Here is a 15188-nt window from a genome sequence, read left to right on the forward strand (position 1 = left end):
AAACAAACAGACAACTCCAAATGCTGAGAAGCATGTGGAGAAACTGGATCTGTCATGGACTGCTGGTAAAAATGCAAAATGGTACAAACATTTTGGAAAAAGTTTGTTAGTTCCTTCTAAATACAAACAACCACTTGCCATGTAACTCAACAATTTGAAGGATTTCCCCAAGAATGGTAAAAATATATACATAATATGCACAAAAACCTATCCACAAATGTTTATAGCAGCTTTTCCCATAATAGCCAGAAACTGGAAACAACACAAATGTCCATTAGGGTAAACATACTGCGGTATATCCATACAAGGGAATACTATTCAGCAATAAGAAGGAATGACCTACTGGGGTGCCTGGTGGCTCAGTCGGGTAAGTGTCCAACTTCAGCTCAGGTCATGATATCACAGGTCATGAGTTCAAGCCCCCTGTCAGGCTCTGTGCTGACAAGCTCAGAGCCTGGAGCCTGCTTTGGATTCTGTGTCTCCCTTTCTCTCTTCCCGCCCATGCCCTGTCTCTGTCTCTCGCCAAAACAAACATTAAAAGATTTAAAAAATAAGGAATGACCTACTGATTCATGCAATAACACATGAATCTCTAAAGCTTTATGTTAAAGTATTATGAAAGAAGACAGATTCAGTAGGCTACATATTATAAGGTGTTCTGGAACAGGCAAAACTACAGGAACAGAAAATAGATCAGTGGTTGTCAGGGGCTGGAGAAAGGAGGGGGCTCACTATAAAAGGGACATGAAGGAACTTTTAGAGGTGATTTAAATATTCTGTATCTTAATTGTGACGGTTAGTTACATGACTGTACCTATTTGTTAAAACTCAGAGAGGTACACCTCAAGAAGGGGAATTTTGCAACCTGTAAACTATATCTGACTTGGAAAACTACTTGTATTTCTTTGGCTTTTGAGTTTTGAAATCCTAGGCCATCAAAAGTAAGAAAAAAGATTCCAGGAAGAACCTGGAGAGAAGATACCATAAATGAAAGCAAGATTTCCCCACCTCTATCCCTCACTTGAAAGGGATTCCCTAGACCAAAGAGATTAGGGATGAGAGGGGGAAAGAAGGTAGTCACAGAGATTAGTGAGGTCTGGAGGTAAAAAGGTTAAACCTAAAGAGACCCCATGGAAAGGATTAGAGTCCATGTTCACTGACTGCCCAATTTATGACTGAGTGAGCCCACATATGACATCAGCAGGCCATAGTGCTGACGACCTTTCCTTGAGTGGCATACAGCACATCACCCTCTGACCAACCAGCTGAAATGACCCATGTTTGTGCCCAAAATGCTGCTCAGATCTTTGTCCAACATATCCTGTGTGGAGAAACCCTTTTCCTTGCTATTACATGAGTGACTTCCAGCCCCCACGTTGCCTACCCTGTATTTCAGTTCGACTGAATGAAACCATTTGAGAACCTTCACTCCCACCGTGAGATGTGAAACACATGCCTGCTTTAATTACCTTTTCTATCTTCTAAAGTTCTGTCTCATTTACCTTATTGTTTCCAGTGGAATGAAGGTAAAAGCTAAAATAATCTTTTCTTTCGCCCACAACAGTCCATAAATACCACCAGTTTCCCTTTAGGTTGGGGTCGAAAGGAATAATTCTTTTGTTAAATGGTCATCCTTACATTCACATGAATATTTGTTCATCTAACATCACTGAGCTGCTAGTGTGGTCACTTGTAAGGAGTCTGGGTACCTGGGCTCTGGGAAGAGTCCTGGGGAAAGACAGACGATCTGGTAAGGACCACAGCACAGGCCTGGGTCAAGAGCTAGAGGGACCCAGTGGAAGACAGGCACCAAGGGGCCTCTGGGAAGCCTTTCTACAACTATACTTTCCAGTTCAAACCAGTAATTGCAGTGGTAGCTCTGACCTTTTCTTCTTTGGGCAACTACCCACTCCCACTTGTTAAATAAGTACTCCCTGAAGGGACTGAGGAAAGTTCCTGAGGGCAGGGACCTTGTCTATTTACCTCTCGCACAATGTGTGGCTCAGAAATACTTGTTGACAGAATGTGTAAGTCTTTGGGGATATTACTATTTGCAAAATATCAAGACACATGTAAAAAAATATAAGATGCTTAGAAAATGAGCGCAAAGAAAAAGGATCGTTATCAAACACCCTACTCTAATTCTTCTCATTTGTCCAGTGATTAACATGCATTTTCCACTTCGAAAACCACACATCCCTGCCTTGCCTTCACCACTACTATAGCAACAATAACCAACGTTTCTTTAGCTCTAGGGTGCCAGGCTCCATCTCAGCTCCTGATGCACATCATCACACTTAGTTCCTACCACAACTTTCTTTTACAGGTCAGTCAACTGAGCCTCAAAAGGGAGCCAACCTATCCAAGGTCACATAGCCAAATCCAGCCTGGAAGCCTGCTTTTTAGTCCCTACGTGCCAGTTAGTCTCCTGCTCACAGACAGGAAGGATCTTTACAAGCATGCTCGTGCTGAGTTCCACCTGCCTCATGGCACGGCTTTCTAGGGCAGACCAGCCTTAGGCTAAACCTGGGTCTACCCAAGGCAAGATGAAATATCTGACGCATTGGACACAGCAGCTCTAAACCAGTTATCTCTGTGGTAACTCTGGCCTTACCTGTGCAAGATGGCTACTCACACCTCCTTGTTCAACAGAAACTCCCACAGGTCCTTCCTATAGGTAGGGCCCCAGAAGGTCAGTGGCTCTTCCTTTTCTCAGTCCTCCTCCCTCAGATGGCTGGCATTCTCACGGGTGCTATTTCTTTATAATATCATAGAGACATAAAATGAAACGAAACCTGAGTCCTGGGTATGTCCTGTCACCATGGAAACAACTTCAAGCCCGGGTGCCTCCAGGAGAAGTGGGTGCTGTTCTTCCAATAGCCGTGGAAACAAGGGGCGGGGAACTGGACAGAGTGAAAAGAAGCGCCTGCTGGGCTGGTGGCATGTTCCACATTGGATTATGTCAGCAGCAGCAACATTATCAACCTATATTCTTAATTTTGGGGCTGGCCTGGTACAGAACCTACCAGCCAAATGAATGACAGGTCAAAGTATCCTACTTTCGTGAAGGGACATTTTAAAGTCTATTAAGGTGGCTCAAAGAATGTGGTAAGAAAAAAACATAGTAATAAATTCTAAGAACACACTGTGAATGAATTTTTGTTCCTCGGAATGGGAAACCAAAATTTTCCCAAGAGACTCCATTATTAAAGCCATAAATAAAAATATCCCTGCTTGGTTGCTGTGCCTGCATGGCCTTGTGCTGGAGAATGAGCTCAGAATGAGAAGCAGGCAGAAGCAGGCAGTCCAGTGGAGGCTGGGGAGGTGACCAAGATTTGAGAGTATTCTGCTGCTTCTGCATGTTGGCTGGACATCAGACCAGGACACAAGAATAAAGAGCAAATTATGCTTTATTGAAGACCAATAAAGATGGTTACCATGAAGATTATCCAATAACATTCTAAAATTAAAGGATGTTTAATTTCAAAGGATGACTGATATCCCTTCACCCTCCCCCCCCCCCCACCCCCGCATAAATGTACGTACTCTAGAAGTAAAAGCAAGTGTGTGGTGCAGGGACCAACTGCTTGCCTGATCACCTGGATGCTGGGTTCTCGTTTCAGTCTGCTTATCAGGCTCATGACCAGGTGTTGGTGACTTAACTTCCTCTCCTCCTTTGTAGATGTGGTTTAGAGAGATGAATATTAGATCCTAACTATCCTACGTGCTAGCAATACTCAGCTGCCAAAAAAAAAGTGACACTTGCTAAGTCCTATTTGATCGAGTCAATGTGCTGGACACTTTATGGCCACTATTTGATCCTCATGATAACTTGAGTATGGTTGCTGGTATCTCTAAATTTATGGACGATGCAGAATAGTCCCTAGAATTACAGTGACTTCCTCAGAGTGATCAATGTATCAGCATGCAGTCAGGCTTCAAATCCCCATCTGAACAATTCCAAAGCCAACCTTCTTTCTACTTGACTCTGGTAATTTCTGAGCTTGGAATAAACCATTAGCATCATTTTAATTCAAAATAAATATAATGTAATATTTCTGTCATAGTTTTCAAATAATTTTCTAATGCCTTAGAAAACTCAGCTTACCCAGCTATCCTGTCTCTCATTAAAATGATCCCATGGGGTGCCTGGGTGACTCACTTGGTTAAGTGGTTAAACGTCCAACTTCAGCTCAGGTCATGGTCTCATGATCTGTGAGTTTGAGCCCCATGTTGGGCTCTCTGCTGTCAGCACAGAGCCTGCTTTGGATCCTCTGTCCCCCTCTGCCTCTGACCCTCCACTGCTTGCTTGCTTGCTCTCTCTCTCTCTCTCTCTCTCAAAAAATAAACATTAGGGGGGAAAAAGATCCCATATCACCTAGAGGGGAATTAGAAGTCTCTTCATGCCACATGAATGTTCAATCTTCAGCTTGTTCCAAGCTGGCCTGGAGAATTAGCCCTGAATGTCCCCACAGAGATGGTATGGTATGTTGGGGTACTTTAGTCACCTCTACGTAGGCAAGGTTTTTACTTTCCTCTTTTCTATCAGTCTGAATAACTGAACGCAACACTTTTTCCCTTAAAATCACAACCCTATAGTCAACAGGCCTGAAACCATATAAAATAAAGGTATAACAATTCTTCCTCTGAGGTGTGAGCTCTTGGCTTCCAATGGAAAAGACAATTTCTATTTCACACACAGCAAAGGGGGAGTGGTGGGGAGAAAACAAAACATCCATGACAGTTTGGGTGTGTGCTTGGTCTGGTCTGCCAGAAAATTTCCTATGTGATAGTTATTCCTGTTTCCTGAATGGCAGGCTGGGGCCCCAGACTGGGAGTGGGGTTGGGGGCTTAAAATCAGAACAAAAGTTTACAAATCCTAGCTCTTCCATGAGCATGTTATCTGTGATCTGAACCTTAGCTTCTTCTTTTGTAAAATGGAGTATTTGCTTCATAGGATAGTTGCAAACTTAAGCAAATAATGTACATAAAAATCAAACACAATAGTCCTCTTCATTTCACTCCCAATTCAAAACAGCAATCTGTAATCATAACAACCATTTTATTACTGACTCCTTACTATGTGCCAGGCACTGGGCTGAGCCCTTTCCATAGATTATCTTTTCACTAAGTGAAACCAGTATTTGAAACCAAGTGCACTGACTCCAGCAATTGCCCGTGCCCTGCTCTAGGTTCAGATTAAAGGAGTTATGAGCAATTACTTGTGCAGGAAACAGCTGCCCATGAAGGTGGCGGTTGATGTGGCTGGATATTTGGCCAACGAGGGAGGGCCATGCATAACCCTTTGTTCTCCCACTCTGCACAATTAGTACCACTGACTTTCTGCTCCCGAGGGTTAGTTCCCTGACTAAACTAGGCACATAATAGATGTCCAAAAACTGCTTGTTGAATAAATAAATGCAAATAGTAAACTGCTCCTGACGTAACCATTTACCTACCTTGTGTAGGAAACATTTAATGCTAACCTCTCCCTTCTCCTCTTAGGGATACTAACATATTAAGCAGATTTTGAAAGCTGTTAGTTCTCCACCATTGACACTAATTCAATGTTCACCAAGCAGGTATTAAGTACATACTATTAATCAAGGGGCTAAGGATGACACATGTGATCTACTGCGGAGTATTAGAAAACAACAAAGCCCAGCTTACACTCAGCTATGGAATACACAATACCTTCCAGGTAGCAGTGACCTTTGTGGCTTTGCTTAAATTAATTTCCTAATTCACATTCCTTGAACCCTTACTTATTAAGCAGTCATGATGGGCAGACTGAGAAAGCATCCTATGAAGCTATACAAGAATTAAGAAGGCTGAAGGAAGAGACGGGCTAAAATTTGGAACACAGTGTAGGCAAAAAACATAGGGCTGGGAAGCCAGGCTATGATTCCTGACCCTGTGATTCTCATGAAACCATGATAACCTCAATTTCATCATCTATAAAATGGGAATAATCAGCATTTGTCGTCACTTTCCCATAGGGTAGTGAAGACTCCTGGGATGATGTGAGGAAATGCCTCATTGCAAGGATCTTAAATGAGGTCATGTAGGCCAAGCACCCAATTCAAGATCTGGTGCAAGCCAAGCACTCCATGAGCATCAGTGCGCTCCCCTCACTTCCCCAGCCTGATCTCCTGGACAGCCAAAGGTGTAAGAGCTTGGGAGTGTGAGGACTGAGGATTGCTGGTTTGGAACTGGTTATATCCAGCACACGTTATCTTTTCTCTCCTCCTGGTCTGCCAAAGGCAAACAAGAATGAAATGATAACAGACACTCCACTGAAGCAAAACAGGTCACAGGAATAAGATAATACACTCAAGGACAAATAAAAGTCAACTGCAGCTCAACCCAGAATGGGTAAGTGAAAATTCATGGGAAGTAGATAAGGTATTTCTTATTTTATACAAAATAGGCTTTTAAAATACTTTCACCAACGTGAAAATACACGAATACATACACACACTTGTGTGGATTTAATATCCTCTTTCTTCGCTATTTAAATTGCCTATACAAGGTGAGAACTCTCTAAGTCATGGAGGCAAGCTTTTGGAAAAGTTATGGTATAAAATCAAGTGTAGGCAAAAATATTTAGTGTGTTAAATGAAGGCACCAGAATACAAAACTACTTACACTGATTGGTTATGCAAAGCTACGTATATGGACGCTACTGGAGGAAAACAAGAACAGCTGATTTTTTAGAATGGTCAAACCCTCACCCAGCACCTAGAATCTAATATTATGTTTCACAGTCGTTCTGTGAGTGAGAAGACTTGATTCTCCATATACTGTAACTGTGAATACTCATTTCCCTTTGTTAGCCGGTTATTCAGATAATGCTGCCTCTCTGTGACATAATTTTGTTGTTTTACAATTCTTTCATCTCTTCACTTAATGCAATCCAATTTCCCCCAAGAAATTCGTATAAACAGAGAAGTTTGGAGAGTCTAAGAATATGGGGCTTAGTAGAAAGAAATCTTAAAGGTCACTCATGCATTTCTGATATCCAAAGATAAGAGAAACATTTGTAGATGAACAGGAGACTTGATTTTTATTCATTAACTGGTCAACTGTCCTTGGAGAAAACAATCTCACAGGGTCTCAGTTGACAGCTCTGTGAATGGGGTTAGACAGATGATCTCCTGTAGGCTTTTCAGTTACTTTTAAGTGTTAAAAGTCAAGATAAAACACACTGCATCAATTAAGACAGATGAGCCTTCCAAATATTTGAAAACTTTATTTTCTCAAATGAGCACCAACACAGATTGGAAATATGACAGAAACAATGCACTTTTCTCTAATACTGAATCACTATGTACAAATACAGGAAAAGGTGAAGACAAATTATTTGAAAATAATTATCTTTGTTATTGAAGCAAGTGACCTGAAAAATGCCACCAAAAAAGATAAAGAAAATAACAAAACCCAAACCCAACAAATACGATTTGTAAACACAAGCATAAATAGATTCCCTACTGAAAGATCGTCTCTGCAGGTTGGAAAAGGGAACGGACTCTCACTCTCACCAAAATGTTATATAAAAGCATATAGGCAGAATAAATTTGGTGATGATTATAACTTGTTTCTTCTTGGCTTTACCTTTCACTTCTGGCAGATTTCATGACTGTATTTTGCTTAAAAAAGATTAAACATCTCTTTCCTCCACCTTGACCGCTAGCACGTTTTCACTTTTAAGTCTACCTCTTTCTTAAAATATGTAGTTGACTGGGTTTAAGATTTGATTTCCTAGCCTCTTCCTGAACCTGAGGCAATCTGACCTTAAAATAAAATAAGCTGTTTACCTACAGGGTATTGTGTATGATTTTACTGATGTTGTTTTAACCCAAACCAGTTACTGATGTGGCTTTTATAACAACGGGAACCCTAGGGTACATAAGGAGTACACTCACATCTCAGAAACACAGATTTGACTCTGCTTGATCTTCACAAACAACAGACTTCCTTTACAATCTGTGAAAGTTGAGCACACAGTGAAAGAGGAGCAAACTGGCAATAGCTCCAAGCTCAGAAAAACAAAATCCTCATGGTTTGTGCTGCTGGTCCACTCGGAAACAAAACAACCAGAGAGAAAGAGAAGAAAAGCCTTATGTGCCCAAGGTGTAAACTGTAGGTATAGTGTCCCCAATAAAAAAGAAACCAGGAGGCACAATCTCTTCACTTAATGCTTTTTACACACACGCGCAAGGGCCCACATGTGCACACGCACACACACAAATTAAAAACAATATCCCAATTTGCTGGAAATTCTAACAAAAGGAACCGCTAAGTTGTTACTAAATTTGATTTTTTATTTATTTTCTTTTCTAGCCAATACCGGTGCAAGAAAATATTCTCAACCTGGTAGTGTAGCGCAGAGTCTTGTTCCATTGGGAAAGAAATGCAGAGAGGCATTGCCTTACTGCCTCTGTACAGACTAAAGTGATACAGATCTTTTTTTAAAAAAGAGTATCCTGATGATCACTATTTCCCTTAAAATATACTTCAAGAAATGCAGAGGAAACCATAGAATTTAAAAATGAAAATAAAAAGTGCTCTCGGGATCTGAGAAAACAGCACCAAATATATTATTTAAAAAATTAAATATTATTTACAAAAGTATATTTCACAAGCAACTTTTTTAATATATATATCCACTTGAAAATCTTTTTATAAAGGGGACACCTCTTTTTCACACACTGACCCACCAGTATAAAGATTTACTCTAACCTACGTCCATGATCTTGCTGTCACAGGAGTTGGGGCAGTACTCAGTCAGGCCCAGCTAACGATCTGTGGCTATCAAGTTTGGCTGTATTTGATTCATGTCAATTCAACCCATCAGCAGCCTGAGACTAACATTCTGGGGGGTTGGGTGTAATCCAGGGCTGCCAAGGCCACATGACCCAGGGCAGCACAGGGGAGATGGACCTAGAGGGTCTGCTGGCTGGACTTTAGTTGCAAATGAAGGCAGCTGCTGGCTGAGGTATAGAACTTCATGCCTTTCCCTTTCTCACTTCTCCCTTTCCCCTGCCCTACTCCCTGCACCCTGCCTAGGCTTTACCATCAAACTCCAATTCCCTGAACCTGCCAGGGGTGAATGGATGAGGTCTTTGGTTATGCTCTGAGTCAATAATTTGGTGAGGAAATTAAAGAATGAACTGACTGAGGCCATGAGTTGATGTGTCTCCATCACTCAGCTGTGGTCTCTCCAATACTGCTAGACATTAGGTAGACAAGCTATGAATGGAGCAAACGTTATAAGAAGCACTTTAGGTTTCATTGACACACAGGGAGAGCCTAATGAGTTGTGGGTTTTTTCCCCTGTAGTTATGGAAAAACCAACAATCTACTCAGATCTTTCGCATCAAGTACGGCGCCACGCACCCACTGGATGCTCAATGGGTAATAAAAAAAAAAAAAAAAGAAGGAAAGAAGGAAGGAAGGAAGGAAGGAAGGAAGGAAGGAAGGAAGGAAGGAAGGAAGAGAAGAAAGAAAGAAAGAAAGAAAGAAAGAAAGAAAGAAAGAAAGAAAGAAAGAAAGAAAAATGAAAAGAAAAGAAAAGAAAAGAAAAGAAAAGAAAAGAAAAGAAAAGAAAAGAAAAGAAAAGAAAAGAAAAACCAGAACCCGGGTCTAACTGAAGCCTGCTCTGCCTGCTCTGATCCATGCAACAGTCAGAGGCCTCATCCCCAAGGAGCAACAGTGGCACATTGGTCTTTTCTCCCCCTTGAAAATTCGAGGGCACCCGATGTCTGGTTTCTATATCACCACACTCCATTTTTAGTTTCATAGACAAAACACGTACCCATGTTTAACCCCATTTTCTTTCTATGGAAAGGAGTATCAATAGTCAGGACATTCCCTGAGCAAAGGGGCTAATCAAAATCCATAAATGAAGGCCACGACCTTCAAGGGAGAAAGAGGGAATCTATAATTTTTGCGCTGGCAAGCCAGCTTAGGAATGTGAAAGTTGAAAATGCTTTTTATTGAGATCTTGGCCCTGGGAGCCAGGAGACCTTCTTCTCTGGGAGCGGAGATGAAATACTCCTTCCGAACCTCAGTCTGCTTTTTAGTAACGTGAGGAGAACGTAACCTCCCCGGGATACTAAAGCACTGGAAGATGTGGACAAAAAGCCTTTGGGAACAAGACTCAGTTTCTAAGAATCCTTTTACAGAGGCAGTCTGCTGCTAAGCCTGGAGCCACTTGGCTTCCTGTCAGTCCTGCTGTCCACCACCTCCAGGGCAGGACCATGCCCACCTCAGCTCCCCCTTCTGCACCCAGAGACATGAAAAAGCATTTCCACCATGGACTCACTCCCTAGGGGAAATTGTTCGAATTCTGGAAATGTCCTGGATTGGCTGCTTGAATCTTGATTATTCAACTTTACAGATTCTTGCCTCTATGAACTCATTCTTTTGTGACGTTTAAGGTGAATTCTTCCTATAGGAGCAGCCTACTTTCGAGAATGAGATGCTGAGAATTATCTAACATAAGCTGCACATATCTTAACAATAATTACATTTTCAGTCTAAGCAATAAAAGTAACTCAGTTCAATGAGTTTCGGTCATGCACCGTGTACTGACTGAAGTGTTGTAGAACACACTTCACAGTGTTGGTTAATTGTAACAAACTCCTTTCTCTCATGAGCCTTCTAGGGATTTGTTCCCTGCTTCCCTAATATAATGAACTTTGGTTTGGGAGATGAGAGGCAGGGGCTAATATCGGAATTTGTTACTTGATGTTTGACATCATACCTAAGCCCTCCCCACTGCTGGACCACTCTGACAATTTCTCTCCACACAAAGCATTCAAGTCCAAGGAGAACAGCTAGGGGCATAAGCAATCTACTGGCCCAGTTATCACTAAGCTCAAAGCCTTAGGACTTTGTTTTCCACAATCTACAATGATAGAACTGGAGAAAAACAATCAAAACTCTATCTACAAAGAACTGCTGATCTCACTGAAGCCATTGCATACCAAAGGGGAAAGATACACTAACCTGTAATGGCTCAAATCTAAACTATTGCCCCACCCCACCCACTTCCTTGCCACAATGCTCTTTTCTTATTAGGGGTCAGGGGGGAAAAGGTCAGACAGTCAGAACCGCTAGCTGGTTCTATTTTTTTTTTTTTTTCCTGGCCAATAATATCTGAGCCATTTCTGCAGAAGCTCCCAAATGGCAGCCCCCTTTGTTCCCTGTTCTCCTCAATTACTGATTTTTAACTTTGTTGGCGGTCAAAGCCTTTGGGATGTTTGGATCTTGCACCCATTGCAAAAGGCAGTCTCCCCTCCTCTCACCAACAGTGGCTGAAGAGGCAAAGATTACCTGAAGGGGCAGTGAGGCATCAGAGCTTATCAAAACCATCTGGGCTTCACACTCTCTGCTGCCAGGACACCCCTAACTGGACCCAGGAGGACCAGGCCCCTGCCCCACTAGTTAGGGCCCGTTCTTGTGCTCCAATGCTAACTGGACACAGCTGGTGTCAGGAACAGAAGCTTCTGATCAGAGAGAATGCAGTCTATGAGGTATTTTTTTTCTTTGTCCTTTTAGACAAGTCGATTATTTCAAGCCTAAGTTACCAGGACTCCAGGAGCAGCACAATTTTGTTCCTCCCTCTAACATCCCGTCCCCTGACCAGCCCTGGGACCCTCAAGGCTCCCCATTTCCTTCTTCCTTGTACCCCTGTGCTGTGCCACTGCTCTCCTGACAAGAGGCCATCAGGCAGCTCTTAATGGGCCCCGGGGCCCTTATCAAGGTGGGCTGCCGCCATGCGGTCAGGCATCTGTTCCTTTCGTTGTTTTGTTTTCAGCCAACACTAGAACAGAGAGAGAAGCCAGGATCAACTCACAAACAGATACAAAGCAAAGAGACAGAGAGACAGCGATTTAGAGGCCGGTCACCAGAAAGACGGCGGCAGGGTGGGAGAATGCCCCAGATGGCAAGGCCCCTAAATGGATGGAACCAAGTGTTCAGTCACTCTCTCACGCTTGGGTAGAATGTTCGGTTGGATGGCGTTCACGTGGACACTGGGGTAGGCAGATACCCTCTGATCAGTCCCAGCCATTGTCCTTGATCATGTGTGCTAGCTCAATGATGTATTTGCCTTCTTTATATTTCTGGCTGCTTTCAAAGGCATGTTCCTAGGAGACACAAAGGAAAAGATACCAAATGAAGAAAACAAGTAGGTAACCTTTTATTTTATTTTATTTTTTGAGCAAAGGCAGGCCAATGACAGGGATCAGGAACAGCTTCATCCCGACTCACTGAGAAAATACCCACCACACAAACATGCCAGGTCCCCTTCACTTAATACGGCTCCGAGGCGGCACCACGACCTTCTCAACATTTACAACAGTTTAATGTTTTGCAATTTAAATGTTATAAATATTTTCTCAATATTTACCATAGAATTTCTTCAAGATCTTTGTTCATTTAAGTCTTTGCCCAGGGGTGCCTGGGTGGCTCAATCGGTTACTTGACTTCTGATCTTGGCTCAGGTCATGAGATCAAGTCCTGCGTTGCGCTCCACATTGACAGTGAGAAGGCTGCTTGGGATTATCTCTCTGCCCCTTCCCTGCTTATACTCTCTCTCAAAATAAATAACTTAAAAAAAAGTCTTTGCCCAAATGTCACCATCTTATTTATGTCTTTATTTTATTTTGAGTGACAGAGACAGAGAGCGAGCAAGGGAGGAGCAGAGAGAGAGGGAGACACAGAATCTGAAGCAGGCTCCAGGCTCTGAGCTGTCAGCACAGAGCCCGATGTGGGGCTCGAACCCACGGACTGTGAGATCATGACCTGAGGCAAAGTCAGATGCTTAACCGACTGAGCCACCTAGGTGTCCTCCAAATGTTACCATCTTAGTATAGTCTTTCCTTAGTAAATCTTTCGTCCTTTAAAAGCACAACTTCCACCCCAGAACTCTTTCCCCTCTCTTCCTGTTTCACTTTTCTCCACAGCACTTATCATTCTCAAAAACATACAGTATAACCTCCATGTCTATTTTACATATTATCTTCCACTACCACAAAAAAAATTTCATTGAGAGTAGAGATTTTCATTTATTTTGTTCAAAGCTGTGTCCCTTGGTCTAGAAGACTTCTTGCCATATAATAGGTCTTCCAGTAAGTAACTGTGGAGTGTGTGAGTGTGAGTGTGTGTGAGTGTGTGTGTGTGTGTGTGTGTGTATAAAATCTTAGGGGAACTTGGTTTCAGATGCTAACCAGAAATCTGCTCTAAGGATGATGCATCTATAAAGTCTGCGTGTTTTAATTCTCAATTATTTTGTTACACTTAGAGAAAAGACACTCAGGGAGAGACCAAAGTATGGTGAGGCCATATAGGTCTCTTATTTATTTATCTTGCTGTTTCTATGTGAGGTGTGTTAAGTCTGTTTTTCCTTCACTGCCCTTCTCTGGGGATAAAGGAGCCACATGAACTGGAGGCTGAAGAACCAGCAGCCCTCAAGCCCCACCCAGCTGCCAGGCTTCTGGAAGAAAAACTCAATATAAACCACCTGGGCCAATCACTATCCTAAATTTACAGCGCTGTGGGTGGGCTCTCAGGCTAGTAAGTCCCACAGTGGGGAGGGGGGAAAAAAAAGCCCTGCATAGGTATAGGTTCAAAGGGATATTTCATTCATAGGCATACATGAATAAAAACTCAATGTATTATCTGAAAAACACTGGTCATCATGGTCATTATGGGTAAGCTTGGTGAGCAGAAGCAGTGGATATCCGCTGCAGTTCTGAGTCTTCCAAATTAATAAGTAGCTAAACCCTAGTGCCCACAGGTTCTGGGCGGCATGTGTATGAAGTGTATCTTCTGTCCTAGACCTCTGGGGATTTGCATCTCAGAATGAGAGCTCAGACTTGAGTCTCTTGTTGAGAGACGAATCATTCCACAAAGTCGAGAGGGGAGAGGCCCTGAGAGAGAATGTGCAAACACATCACACACATGCAAGAGCTGTGGGGTCAGCAGTAATTTCCCTGACACTTCATTATGCCTCAACTCTGTGTGTGTGTGTGTGTGTGTGTGTGTGTGCGTGTGCGTGTTGTGTGATGTATACACAACAGAGGAATGTGGTTCGAGAATAAGACCATGGTAGCGTGTTCGGGGATGGGGGAAGGTAAAAAGAAAACTAGGAAAGTAAGAATATATCTCTACTGAACAACAACGAAAAAGGACAAAAAAATTTTTTTAATAGCCCCCATCCACAGGGCACTTGCAGAATGTCCTAAATGGACTCCAGGGGACAGAGCACTAGATCTGAAGTCTACAGAAACCTCCAGGCAGAACCCCATTTCTGCTTCCTGGCACCAGAAGCATCACTTAACCATCTTTGTTTATGGCTGTGAACTTTCCATTTATAAAAGTGGGATAAGTGAAAGTACTTCACAGGATTACTGTGAGGGTGAAAAGAAACAATGGAATGAAACCTTGGATCACTGGCCTGGGACATGAGAGATAATAAATATTTGGGGAGATGGATGTTTCTCTATCTCATCCTATGGATATCACTATACCTGTCAAGCTGTTTTATCTGTTTACCCGTAGCTTTCCTCTCTAATATGATGACTATAAACACCCCTGAGGGCAAGGATTAGATCGCATTTACTTTTGTATACAACACAAAGGCTTTTAATAAACCTTTGTCAAAGGTGTGAATAATTTTACATAAAGTAAAGAGCAAAAAACTCATTCAGATTTATCTTCTGTCTGTAATTCTGCATATCTTTAATGGAGTAAGATGACCAAAAGATTGGGAAAACAGAAGGGCAGAATATATCTGGATCAAAACCAGAACTGTGGCCCCCAGATCACCCAGAGGGGGCCAGTGGCCATGCAGGGGGAACAGAATAGCCAAGGCCAGTTTTTCCCACAAGCCACAAGGAGCAATCAAGGCAACTGTAGGGATCTGTGACCATTGTGCCATCATGAAACACGCTATCTAGGATCTTTCTTCCTAATTCTGAACATGTCAAGGGAGATATGAAAGATGGAATCTGGGGGTGCCTGGGTGGCTCAGTCAGTTGAGCATCATCTGATTTCAGCTCAGATCAAGATCTCATGGTTCGTGAGTTCGAGCCCCATATTGGGTGCACTGCTGTCAGCTCAGAGCCTGCTTCAGATCCTCTGTCCTCCCCACCCCATACATGCCCCTCCCCTACTTG

At 42.6% G+C, this 15188-nt stretch overlaps 1 protein-coding gene across 1 annotated transcript in view; it reads right to left on the minus strand.

Moving 5' to 3' along the window:
• Nucleotides 1-10690: 10690 nt before the first annotated feature.
• YPEL2 (yippee like 2) overlaps nt 10691-15188 on the minus strand; it is a 37914-nt gene continuing 33416 nt past the window's right edge. The window contains exon 4 of the mRNA XM_039247344.1: nt 10691-12155. Within this exon, the coding sequence (XP_039103275.1) occupies nt 12066-12155 (90 nt within the window). The 3' untranslated portion in view covers nt 10691-12065. The remainder of the gene's footprint in view (nt 12156-15188) is intronic.

This window comes from Hyaena hyaena, unplaced genomic scaffold, assembly GCF_003009895.1.
Source record: "Hyaena hyaena isolate Hyena2069 unplaced genomic scaffold, ASM300989v1 scaffold_298, whole genome shotgun sequence".
Classification (NCBI taxonomy): domain Eukaryota; kingdom Metazoa; phylum Chordata; class Mammalia; order Carnivora; family Hyaenidae; genus Hyaena; species Hyaena hyaena.